At 32.4% G+C, this 13,322-nt stretch overlaps 2 protein-coding genes across 2 annotated transcripts; both read left to right on the forward strand.

The window, feature by feature from the left end:
- Positions 1–254: 254 nt before the first annotated feature.
- On the forward strand, positions 255–2,060 carry LOC140829997 (strychnine-11-hydroxylase-like). Its single transcript, XM_073193278.1, has 2 exons — positions 255–1,167; positions 1,336–2,060. The coding sequence occupies exons 1-2, from the start codon at positions 292–294 to the stop codon at positions 1,951–1,953; spliced, it is 1,494 nt and encodes a 497-aa protein (XP_073049379.1). The 5' UTR covers positions 255–291; the 3' UTR covers positions 1,954–2,060.
- A 9,240-nt stretch (positions 2,061–11,300) lies between these two features.
- Positions 11,301–12,992, forward strand: LOC140829998 (strychnine-11-hydroxylase-like). Its single transcript, XM_073193279.1, has 2 exons — positions 11,301–12,208; positions 12,375–12,992. The coding sequence occupies exons 1-2, from the start codon at positions 11,333–11,335 to the stop codon at positions 12,990–12,992; spliced, it is 1,494 nt and encodes a 497-aa protein (XP_073049380.1). The 5' UTR covers positions 11,301–11,332.
- The last annotated feature ends 330 nt before the right edge of the window (positions 12,993–13,322 follow it).

Genomic DNA, 13,322 nt, shown 5'->3' on the forward strand with positions numbered 1-13,322 from the left:
GAGATTCAACTTTATTAACACAAAATACTCTATAATATGTACATGATGTATTTAAAATTTATGATCTTACTTCTCGAAACAACATAAATATATTTGAATACATTTGGAGTTCACGATTTCAAACACCATTAAGGATAATTCTTATGACTTACTGATTTATAGTGTTTATCTAGAGAAGATAGTTAAGACCAATATCTTCGGTGTTTCCTATAAATACCAGAAAAAAGAAACTGGCTGAATCAAATGATAACACAAGTCCTCTCTCGCAAATCTGAACATATTTTGGACACGATGATTCTCCTTCTCGTCCTTCTATCTTTCTCAATATTCTTCCTTTTTCATCTTTTAAAACACAAAAAAATAAGCAAAAAAACTGCTCTCCTGCCACCAGGTCCAAAAGGGCTTCCGTTAATCGGAAACCTGCATGAATTCGATCCGGATCATCCCCACTGGTGGCTCCATGATCTTGCAAAGAAGTATGGCCCCCTCATGTCGATGAAATTAGGTTCTCGACGGACCATTGTAGTCTCATCAGCAAGAGTTGCCAAACTAGCACTAAAAGACAATGATCTAGCGCTCTCAGGAAGGCCACGACTTACTACCTTAAACAAACTTAGTTACAATGGCTCGGATATTTCTGCATCTCCCTACAATGAGTCATGGAGGGAACTGAGAAAAATAGGCCTCCTCCATCTGTTTAGTGTTAAGCAGGTGGCTTCGTTTCGACCCATTAGGAATCATGAAGTTTCTTGCATGATTGAAGATATGATCAAGAAATCCAATTCGAATGAGTTGATAAACTTGAGCAGCGCCGCGTTCTTGTTGAGTAACGGTGTTGTATGTAGAGCTGGATTCGGTAAAAAGTACGATGGGGAAGGAAAAAGAAGGTTCGATGAACTTTTCAAAAAAATTCAAGAAATGCTAGCCGGGTTCTTTGTGGGTGATTATTTTCCTTCGTTGAGTTGGATTGACAAATTAAGTGGAATGGATTCCAAGCTGAACAAGGTTTTTAGGGATTTGGATATGTTTATTCAAGAACTTATAAATGACCACCTTGATCCAAAGAGGCCGGAATCCATGAATGGTGACATTCTAGATCTCTTGCTTAGGTTGAAACATGACCAAGCGGCTTCAGTTGGATGGAACAACATCAAGGGAATCCTCATCGTATGAATCAATCAAATCCATTCTCTATCATCCTTGATGAAAAAATATATTTATATTCCAACAGTCTTCTTTAATTATACATGTTATGATAGGCGAGATCGAACTAAAACTACCTCTTTAGATAATACTACTTCGTAAGAGTACTGACTAGTTATCATACGATTACAGGACATATTTGTAGCTGGAACAGACACAAGTGCAGTGTTGATAGTTTGGGCAATGACGACTATGATGAAGATGCCCCACACAATGAAGAAAGCACAAGAAGAAGTTCGAATCGTTGTAGGAAACAAAGGTACCGTAGATGAAGATGATATCCAAAACCTTCCTTATCTAAAAGCAATCATCAAAGAAACATTAAGATTGTTTCCTCCCGCTCCACTCTCTATCCCTAGGGAAACCATAGAAAAATGCACCATTGATGGTTATGAAATCCCACCAAAAACCTTAGTTTATGTGAGTGCTTATGCAATCGGGTTAGACCCTGAATACTGGGAAAATCCCACAGAATTCATCCCCGAAAGATTCTTGGACAGCACTATCGATTACAAAGGACACGATTTCGGGTTTCTTCCATTTGGATCTGGACGAAGAGGATGCCCGGGAATCAACCTAGGAATCTCTATGGTGGAGCTTGCACTTGCCAATCTTCTTTATTCCTTTGACTGGGAGTTGCCGCATGGAATGAAGAAAGAAGACATCGACATGGAGGTGTTGCCTGGACTTAATAGTAGCAAGAAAATTGATCTCTGCCTTGTCGGCAAACGCTATGTTTATGGTAATTAGTAAAAAAGAATGGATTATGCTAGCAGTACCCAAAATAACGTGCATGAATTATATAGATATGTATGCATATATAAGGTTTTCCTAATAAAATTTAGGTCTTCATTGTAGCATAGGAGGAAAAAGTATTTTGCAACAACATTTTCTGTTTGATGGTTCCTAACATTCATAATAGTTAATGAGTTATAACTTTTTTTTTTTATTATAATTTTTAATAATCAATATACGTGGTGAATTTCTATTTGTGATTAACAGATTGTTACTAAAATAATGTTACGAACTATTTCTTCACATAGCATATTTACAGTCAAAACAAATGTTCATGAACTCAGCTTTCACTCTGCTGTATTAATTTCAGTATGTTTTGTAAATTCTTGGTACGAATTACAAGTTTGTTTAGATTTTACCTCTTTAAGTATAAATTTGCAAATGTGTCTATTATACTGTAGAAGAGGAATCTCAATCAATATTATTACTTTTGTCATGAAAAATAACAAGATATCATAGCACTTATTCCCGGAGTAATTCAAATAATCAATTAAATAAAAATTCGTGGATATACCAATACCATTCAATGAAAAAAAAAAGATTTTTGAAAAATCTCATAAGAAAAATATGTTGCTTCTACGAGTGATACTTGTGAAGCAATTTAATTCAAATTTCTTAAATATTAACGATAAAAAGCTAGAAAGCACCATAAAAATATTTTTTTAATACACATACTATTGCCAATTTGCTATCACTAAAAATCTTGTTCTCATGTACAACAAAAGCACAAAAAAATTCATCACGAAAAAATTAATTGCGTTACACTCCAAATAACCATATAGTATCGCAAAAACTTTCTAAAAACGGTTTCAAGAGTCGATTTTTGAGATGAGTCTCCTATTTGAGTCATTCAGTAAAAATTATTATTTTTTATGCCAAATGTATTACTTATTATTGTAAATATGAGCAATGTTAACTCGTCTCAAAAATAAAGATTTGTGAGACTGTCTCACAAGTGACGTAATATATACTATGAATACTGAATACATCAATAAAATAAATTATATGATATCATTTTCTAATATTTTCTTCAAAAAAGGTTAAAAAAAAGAGAGAGATGCGCCTAGGATTTTGAAACAAAGGAAATAATGTTGATTTTCCATAATTTTTGGACATGTAACGATAATGGCAAATAGCATCATTAATTTGAATAGAGAATATTTCATCTCGCACTTTCTCTGAATTAATAACATCTGAAAACATATTTTGTTAAGAGAAGTTTCAAACTACCCCAACCAGGCATGTATATCCACCCTTAGATGCATCGTTGGGATAGTGTCCTAATGACAGAATCTTACTTCTCGTTTGTTACATAAGATAAATAATTTAAGACATGCTACTAGCAATCCACAAAATTAAGAAATTATTCGAACGTTGTTACATTTTATACAAAAATATTTATATATTTATAAATAAACTTTCTATTGAATTTTAATGTATAACATGTTAGGGACTGTTTTTTTAAACCGTCGTTAATGTACGTAATGTCGATTTTAAACAAACCAAAGTTGACTTTAACGATGCTATAAGGAAAACCGTCGCTAAGTTTAACGATACAAAAACCGTCGCAATTTAAAAGAGTCGCTAACGTAGTGTCGATTTTAAACAAACCAGCATTGACTTCAATGACGCTTTAAGAAAAACAGTAGATAAGCTTAATGATGCCAAAACCATCGCAAAACGTATTTATGCTTGCCCAAAAACCGTGGCCAAAAATAATGATCGTTTTCATCGTCCTTTTCTTTTGTTTTAAATTTCATAGCAATTTCTAGCGACGGTTTATTAGAAAGGCACTTGGATGGTTTTTTAGACGCCTTGCAAACCGTCGCTGTGATTAGTTCGCAGTAATTTTTCTCAAACCGAAATACCATGTTGCATGTGCATTGGTCGTTCGTAGGAGAAGTGGAGCCGTAGCTAATGTTTCCTAAATCTTGCATCAAACCACCGACAAAATCCTCGAATTTTAAGATTCTACATTTTCAATTTCTATAGATCTAATACTTCATCTATTAAATGCTAAATGAATTAAAAAAAGACCCAATTATATGTTCTTTCCATCAAAACCAAAACTTCAGCCTAATAATTAAAATTAGAAAAAAAAACATAAAATGAAGAGTAGAAAATTAGAGAAAACAACCATCTCAGTTCCACCAGTTTTTGGTAAGACGAGCTTGCAGAGGCCTGTTTCAGTGTTCATCGTGCGCTATATCCACTGGTCAATCCCCCAAGTCCTGATATTTGAAGATAAAAGAAGGAGCCAAATCAGGGAAAAAAATACATGTAAAAAACAAGCTGCTAAAGAATTTGGGCTCACCCAAAAGATCAGCGTTACGAATGTTCTCTGCGGCTTGTGAGATTCAATCTTGTATGACGGCTGTTCTTGCATGGGAGAAAGCTTGCTGTAGGGTTTGGGAATAAACTCCACACGTGGCTAGCATGCATTATATACTGCTGTTGAGACCAAATTTCGGGACACATATGTCAACCTTGTCCGTTGTCAGAAAATATCAGCCCATATATATATGTGTGTGTGTATCCAAATTTAGCATCAAATCCTTCTCGGATTTCTAAACTTTTTGTTGTACTTGAAAATTTTGATTTTGAAAATGATAAATCTAAGTTTATATGCGAAGAAATCTAAAAAACCACATTAATCAAAATATATCAGTCTCTGCCCGAATTACATATTATTGTTATTTGACAAAAAAAATTGTGGTTTTCATTACGCAATTCTAAAATAATTGCGTGCAAAACAAAAAATTTACGAAAGTACTTTAATATTTAGTAATCTAATGTTGAAATATGAAATAAACCAAATAAGTGATTCTAAAAATATAGCCATATTATATTAAATTATAGAAAATTAAATTATCGTTTATAAAATTCAATAATTATACCATCTAATTAGTGACACCAAAATTTAAATTGCATGTACACGATCTAATTGATTCTATATTGCATAATTTATTTTTAATCGCAAGTATTATGAATTATATATACAGACTAGCAATCTAATATTTATAACAATATTGAAGCATATAACAATATTGAAAAAATTAACATAAAAATTGATTGAATTAATTAATTTAATATTTTTAAATAAAAATCAGGCAGACACATCTCAATTTAATCAATATTATATCCCCTTCTCCGAAATTCAATTCAAGAATCTCATTTTGGTACGAATTCACGATACTCAATTGTAATATCCGTCCTAATATATCAATAACTGGTTTTGGTTTCTAATTTGTCATTCTTCTTAGTAAAGCTCGTGTTACCGTTCGGGATAGCCCAGAAAATCACACCTCAAGCTTCAAACTACCTGAAACCCATGTTTCCTCCTGATTTTCCGACGAAAATAGGCGGAGGTCGGCTATGGTTGTGGCTTGGATTCGTGATTTTCTTTGCAAAATGGGTATCAATAGAAAGCTGACATCGATGGCTTCTCAAATATGTATTTATTTTAATTTTTGGGCAAGCGGAGCGGCCACAAGCGACAGACGAAACTTCGAAGTTTGTTGAGAAAAAAATGCAGTTTTCGGACAACGAAGATGGAGAAAGGTTGATGTTTTTTTTTTAATATTTATTTATTATTATGATTATTTAAAAACAAAATACTGTGCAATATTAAATGGACTGGGCTTTGGATCATGGGTTGGGCTCTGACATCCTTGCTTTATGAGATCTCTCAACTTTTTTTATTTATTTATTATTAATTTTTTTTTAAAAAACTATCAAATAGTTATCTAAAATTATTTATTTAATTAATTAGAAAAATATATTGTCTACTTTCATGAGCAATTTTCATTTTTTGGATAAGTTGTCAAATAAATAATTAATAATTAATTAAAAATAAGGGTGATAATTGTAATTTTGAAGTGGTCATTACACCAAAATAGTTATTCTAAGTTGCTTTCTCTTTATAGGGTAAATGACATTTTTGGTATTGTATTTTTCATTTGTTTCATTTTAACAATGAATTTGTATATATAAAATATTAATTACATGTTTGATTTAATAATTTATTTTTTTAATACGAATTTTTTTAATTAAAGATGTCTTGTGTATTAATTTTGTTAAATTATAGATTTTCATAATATAAAGTTAGTTAGTTTAATGGTATGTAAGGTGTTTTAATGTTTTGCATTAAAAATGCAACATATTGAGTTCATGTCGGCCGTTGGTAAAAAAATAATAATTTTTCATGGATAACCTAAATAAGAAATCCGTTTCAAAAAATACGACCCGTGAAAACGTCTGACACAAGTTTTTGTCATATAAAAAATGTATCAAAAACAAATAATTATTTTGAATCACAAACCAACTTTGATTATTATATTCAAATATGGAACTATTCCTGCCAATCCTTATCTACGACTGTATGGAACTATTCCTGCCAATCCTTATCTACGACTGTATCAATATTTTTACAAGTTGGGATGTTACGTTAGAAATTTAACATGGTTTTGGTAAAAAGACCAATTCAACTCAATTTATGTTAATCAACAAGGTTGTGTTTTTCATCGTCCAATCCGGTTATACTACTAAATATCTGTCTTTTCGAGGTGTGAGCGCGTGCCCATATTTTGCGACACCAACCACATATGACCTAACGGAAATTGTAAGCATCAAGGAATTTAAACAAATATCACGACTTACTCAAAATTGCTCAATTGTGAACGTGGAAAATAATTCAAAAGATTGCCCGAACCAGAAGAAACATACGTCCAAACGAGAATTTTATGCGCAGAGAATTAACAAGGAAACAGGGTTTTCTAAACTATTATTCTACACTACATTATATTCTTGGTCAAACAAGAGACTCTTTCACAAACAAGCAGGTCTAATTTCCAAATCGGCAACGAATTAAAATCCAGTAGAAAGTAAAACTTCAAGATTTTACTAGAGAATGGACTATATATGATTGTATATATATATTTTAGTGAAGAAGAGATGCTACCAGTTTTACTTGTGTCATGCATGGGAGCACGTACACTAACTAGTTACAAGATGGTTTTTTCTTATTCGAACCAACGTTTTCTTTTATCCTATTCAGATAAGTTTATGTCATTAATTACACTAACTAACTAACTAACTATAAGATGCACTAATGGCCAGGTAATGGTGCAAATGGCTGATGGTACTTCAGCTAGCTAGCTAAACCATCAAATTCTCTAGCTTCAGCATTGGTTTTTTCAATATTGTTCATCAATCTTCAGTATTAGCATTAGTTAATCATATAATCAATTTACAAATAATTAGATAATTCTGATCTAGTTAATCATAATTAAAAATGCAATCACATTGTTAACAGAACCAAAAATGCAAAAAAAAAAAACATGTAATTACGGGTCTAAAAATCCAAATTCATTTTTAACATGACCGAAATTGAAAAAAATTTACGGGACAAAAAATGCAAATTCATTTTAATAGGACCGAAATTGGAAAAAATACAAATCAGATAATAAAAAATTTAATTGTTCCTTTGTAATTAGTTCTTTTAATTTTTCAAAGTTGTGTTTCAGTCATATAACTTAGTTTTTTTTTGTTGGTTTTTAGTCTTGTTTCGTTAGAGCACTGACGCCACACCGAAAAATATTGATATGACACTGAAAAATGCTTACATAGAATCGCAAATTGATGATGTGTCTGGCAAGTTAGGACTTCGGGGAAATATGACTAAAAACCAACAAAAACCAAAGTTACAGGATTAAAAGATAAATTTGACTAATTAGATAACCTAGAAAGAAAACATTACAACCTAGAATATTAAATTGACTATTTTCCATGAAAATTATATAGCCAATTACTCTTCATAATTATTCTCATGCAAAGCAACGTCCTTTTCTCACATTTATATTCATTGAATTGCATGCCGAAATACGACTTTGGATCGATACCAACCCCTCCAGAAAATTACCACCCCTCCAGAAAATTATGAGTTTCAACTCTTTTCCACAAACATTACGTCTGAAGAGAAATATTATTTCCGAATTTAATTGATATATTTCTTTACTTAAATTATTTCCTTAACAACATGCTTTCCTTGTTGCTTTGACTAAATAAATATTTAATATGATTTTACCTTTCTTAGTTATTGAGATATATATTCGAAGATTTGTTACTGTTGAGAATGAATTGATAAGATATGATATTGATGTTTAAAAAGAGTTTATTCCTAATAAAACTCTTACTTTCTTTTTGTTGTAGGTTTCTTTGTAGAGATAAGATGATTCACCAATAAATAAGAGGTCAAGGATACTGGTGAGCGGCGGCTTGAATATCGATCATACATACACGGAAGAGAAGATTTTTCAGAGGAAAATAATTCTCGAAGCCGTTGCTGTTTGAAGAGTGGCGATCACCGTGTTGCTCTGAATATTGCCAACATCTACAGACAACATCCGTAACGATGTTGACTGAAGATTGCATCTAATTGATCGTGCTTTTCGGGATCAAGTTTTGCTTTCTTATTTTCATTTTAATAATATTGGTAGTTTTTAGAAAGCTTTATTTTCTCAAAGTATTGAGGAAATTGATTTTTTGTAATAATCACTAGTGATAGGTTTTTGTGTAAAAGAGTTGGTTTTCTAGTGATTCATTTTTGTCATAAGGCACCGCACAAGTATTTATACTTGTGCAAATTCAATCTTGTCTATTTAGGACTGTGTTGTTACATCTATCGAGTATATCCAAAGACAGATGGTTATGCAAAGTTTTTAATCTATGCATCATAAAGATGAGGGTTTATACATATAGCTCATTATGCTTCCGTAATATACACTAAAAAATTTACTTTTTTGACCGGAATTTCGTCGGGTCATATCCATAGGGTTATACAGACTGCTTCTCATAGTTTAACCATGCAGGCATAACATATGGTTCCAGAAGTAGATCCCTTCAACGGCACTTAACACAATCATGTATCTTTTTTTTTTTTACCTCAGAGTATACAATAAATAAGTTTAATTTGAAAATAATACATGACAGAGGTAGAAACTCTTGGTATTTTTATTTAAACATACAAAATATTATTACTTATTAAACTCCTATAAAGGATAAGGAGCTTGTTTAGCTACTTATTGTAGCTAGAATTAAAAGGCAAAAACTTGTGTGAGACGGTCTCACAGGGCGTATTTGTGAGACGAATTTCTTATTTGGGTTATCCATGAAAAAATATTATTTTTTATGCTAAGAGTATTACTTTTTATTGTGAATATGGGTAGGGTTAACATGTCTCACAGATTATGATCCGTGAGACGGTCTCAAATGAGACCCACTTGAATTAAAATATACATAAACTGAAGAAAATATTACAAATTTTATTTTGAAAAAAATTGAAGAGGTAGAATATATCTTTCATCTTCCTTGGTATTTATAGAAGCCTTCCCGATCTGAAACATTACTTCAAACTTCTTAATTATTTTTCTTGTCACTTGTGACCGACAACATCTTGTGATCAATGGTCCTCTTAAACCACTAGTTAATAGTCCGTACTTTTGTGATAATTGAGTGGTTCATTCTCCACTATTAAAGTGGTTTTATCACATGACATATTTACCTTTGTCGGGGAATATTTTGCTTTTGTATGGTCTCCGAGGAAAACGTGACTTATGTGGTCCTTCACCACTTGGACTTGTCTCCACATTATATTTTCTATCAGATCTGGGTCTAAAACCCTCTCCAAATTCTAGTTCTTTCTGATTTGGGCATTGTGGATAGATTTCTTCTTACCATCCTCTCATCTGTGTCATATGTTGCAGAATTTCCGACGAGTTTCTTAGCTCACCAGTAGTTTGGTATTTTGCAGAAAATGTCTTTTCATTTCAAATTTAAATTCTGCAAAACTTGTAGTTTTTCTTTTCATAGTGATTAACAGAAAATATTCATTTACAAAATTTTGTTAAAAATTAAATGAAAACTCGACTTTGTCCATCTCTATGAGACAGACCCATAATTATTATGCTCATTGAGTGGAGATATCTTCTTCAATAATATGCTCGTTGAGCTTCTGGATTTTCATATGGTCTCATGTGCTTGATAAAATGAAAGGTTTCATGTGAGTCTTTCTCACTTGTTTATGATGTTGCACTGAAAAAGTAGAGCTCTATAATGTTTCATCTGGACAAATAGTTATTGTTTGCCCAGGTTTCATGAACAGTTTCCTAGATCCACTTTGATAGTGCTGATATTTCTAATAAATTTGGTGATGTAGCATAGACTTAGTCAAGAACCCCAAATTCATATCATTTCTTGACCTCCTTAGGATATGAATTTGATTTCCTTCATACCCTCTGATATTTTCCTGATATATCAAGTAATATTGTTGATGGGTTGATTCTTATTCTAGTTTTTTAATTTCTCCTAATTCTTCTATTATGTCTGAAATGGAGAAATTGTAATTTTCTTTTAGAACAGACCTTAGTTTTTCTCTTGTTAACTTGAGGTCTAAGGTTGATAACTTCTTCTTCAATCCGTTGACTTGATGGTTCGAAATAAATATCTGGATCCTCAATTTTCACTTTGGCCGACTTATCTAAAGATATTTAATATGTTCATCTATATAGACAAACATTTTTACAAACATTAGAAAAAATTTAAAAATGTTTAATAAGTTTATCCATATTTTTAGATGTTATTTAAAATATCATAAATATAGATAAACATAATTTAAAATAATCTTTTAATAGATTATCAATCTTTCTATGAATTTACGCACTTTGCTTGGAAAACCGGTCCGGATTAATAGGTATTTATCACACGGGGTACTACTTGATTAAGAAAATGTGTACCAAATGTAATTTAATTAATTTGATGACGCTCATGATAAAGTCAACACAAATATATATTATATCTAAATTTAATTTATAGATTTGTCATGTGCGCAAGTGTGATTTTGAGTTCGATTAATTTTATTGTTTATAACAAAATAATATATCAAATCTTAAATTCACATTTTATTAACTTATATATTAGTAATACAAATTAGAATAATTTGAAATGATATCATTATTGAGTGAATTTAAGTTTCATCATTCTTAACATGAAATACTATATAAATATATAAGGTGTGTATTTAAATTTTATGATGTTACTTCTCTAAACAACAAAAATACATTTGAAATCGATCCATCGATTTGAAATCCATCAATCGAAAAACAATTAAGGATAACTCTTATGACTTATTGATTTATAATGTTTAATTAGAGAAAATAGTTAAGACCAAGGGATGGTTCAATAGCTTCGGTGTTTCCTATAAATACCAGAAAAAAGAAACTGGCTGAATCAAATAATAACACAAGTCCTCTCTCGCAAATCTAAACATATTTTAGCCATGATTCTCCTTCTCGTCCTACTATCTTTCTCAATATTCTTCCTTTTTAATCTTTTAAAACACAAAAACATAAGCAAAAAAACTGCTCTCCTCCCACCAGGTCCAAAAGGGCTTCCGTTAATCGGAAACCTGCATGAATTCGATCCGGATCATCCCCACTGGTGGCTCCATGATCTTGCAAAGAAGTATGGCCCCCTCATGTCGATGAAATTAGGTTCTCGACGGACCATTGTAGTCTCATCAGCAAGAGTTGCCAAACTAGCACTAAAAGACAATGACCTAGCGCTCTCAGGAAGGCCACAACTTACTGCCTTAACAAAACTTACTTACAATGGCTCGGATATTACTGTATCTCCCTACAATGAGTCATGGAGGGAACTGAGAAAAATAGGCCTCCTCCATCTGTTTAGTGTTAAGCAGGTGGCTTCGCTTCGACCCATTAGGAATCATGAAGTTTCTTGCATGATTGAAGATATGATCAAGAAATCCAAATCGAATGAGTTGATAAACTTGAGCAGCGCCGCGTTCTCGTTGAGTAACGGTGTTATATGTAGAGCTGGATTCGGTAGAAAGTACGATGGGGAAGGAAAAAGAAGGTTCGATGAACTTTTCAAAAAAATTCAAGAAATGCTAGCTGGGTTCTTTGTGGGTGATTATTTTCCTTCGTTGAGTTGGATTGACAAATTAAGTGGAATGGATTCCAAACTGAACAAGGTTTTTAGGGATTTGGATATGTTTATTCAAGAACTTATAAATGACCACCTTGATCCAAAGAGGCCGGAATCCATGAATGGTGACATTCTAGATCTCTTGCTTAGGTTGAAACATGACCAAGCGGCTTCAGTTGGATGGAACAACGTCAAGGGAATCCTCATCGTATGAATCAATCAAATCCATTCTCTATCATCCTTGATGAAAAAATATATTTATATTAACAGTCTTCTTGAATTATACATGTTATGCTAGGCGAGATCGGACTAAAACTACCTGTTTAGATAATACTACTTCTTAAGAGTACTGACTTGTTATCATGCGACTACAGGACATATTTGTAGCTGGAACAGACACAAGTGCAGTGGTGATAGCTTGGGCAATGACGGCTATGATGAGGACGCCCCACACAATGAAGAAAGCACAAGAAGAAGTCCGAAACGTTGTAGGAAACAAAGGTACCGTAGATGAAGGTGACATCCAAAACCTTCCTTATCTAAAAGCAATCATCAAAGAAACATTAAGATTGTTTCCTCCCGCTCCACTCTCTGTTCCTAGGGAAACCATAGAAAAATGCACCATAGATGGTTATGAAATCCCACCAAAAACCTTAGTTTACGTGAGTGCTTATGCAATCGGGCTAGACCCTGAATACTGGGAAAATCCCACGGAATTCATCCCTGAGCGATTCTTGGACAGCACTATCGATTACAGAGGGCACGATTTCGGGTTGCTTCCATTTGGTTCTGGACGAAGAGGATGCCCGGGAATCAATCTAGGAATCGCTGTGGTGGAGCTTGCACTTGCCAATCTTCTTTATTCCTTTGACTGGGAGTTGCCACATGGAATGAAGAACGAAGACATCGACATGGAGGCGTTGCCTGGAATTAATAGTAGCAAGAAAATTGATCTTTGCCTTGTCGGCAAACGCTATGTTTATGGTAACTAGCAAGAAGCACGTGCGATGCACGTGAATATTAATTATTTAATAAAAATTAAAATAATATAGAGATAAAATTAAAAAAATAAAACATTTAAATGTAATATAAAGATCAATTATTTGATAAAATTAATATAGGAGTTACATTTTATTATTGAAATGATATAAATTACTACAATCAATATATGTTGTAATGACAATTTATTAGCATTTGTTACAATTTTACATGTATATCCTTATATGATTTTTTGAATTCATAATAATAAGAAGACATTTGTGTCTTTTCACAATCGGAAAATAAATGAGTGATCCACACTTTTATAGGTATATAGATTAGTA

The sequence above is a fragment of the Primulina eburnea genome, chromosome 4 (assembly GCF_022965805.1).
Source record: "Primulina eburnea isolate SZY01 chromosome 4, ASM2296580v1, whole genome shotgun sequence".
In the NCBI taxonomy this organism is placed as follows: domain Eukaryota; kingdom Viridiplantae; phylum Streptophyta; class Magnoliopsida; order Lamiales; family Gesneriaceae; genus Primulina; species Primulina eburnea.

Excerpts from the sequence above, each read along its gene's own strand:
- LOC140829998 (XM_073193279.1), top strand. The coding sequence starts at position 11,333 with ATGATTCTCCTTCTCGTCCTACTATCTTTCTCAATATTCTTCCTTTTT. Across the intron at positions 12,209-12,374 it reads ACGTCAAGGGAATCCTCATC|GACATATTTGTAGCTGGAAC; the intron begins GTATGAATCAAT and ends ATGCGACTACAG.
- LOC140829997 (XM_073193278.1), top strand. The coding sequence starts at position 292 with ATGATTCTCCTTCTCGTCCTTCTATCTTTCTCAATATTCTTCCTTTTT. Across the intron at positions 1,168-1,335 it reads ACATCAAGGGAATCCTCATC|GACATATTTGTAGCTGGAAC; the intron begins GTATGAATCAAT and ends ATACGATTACAG.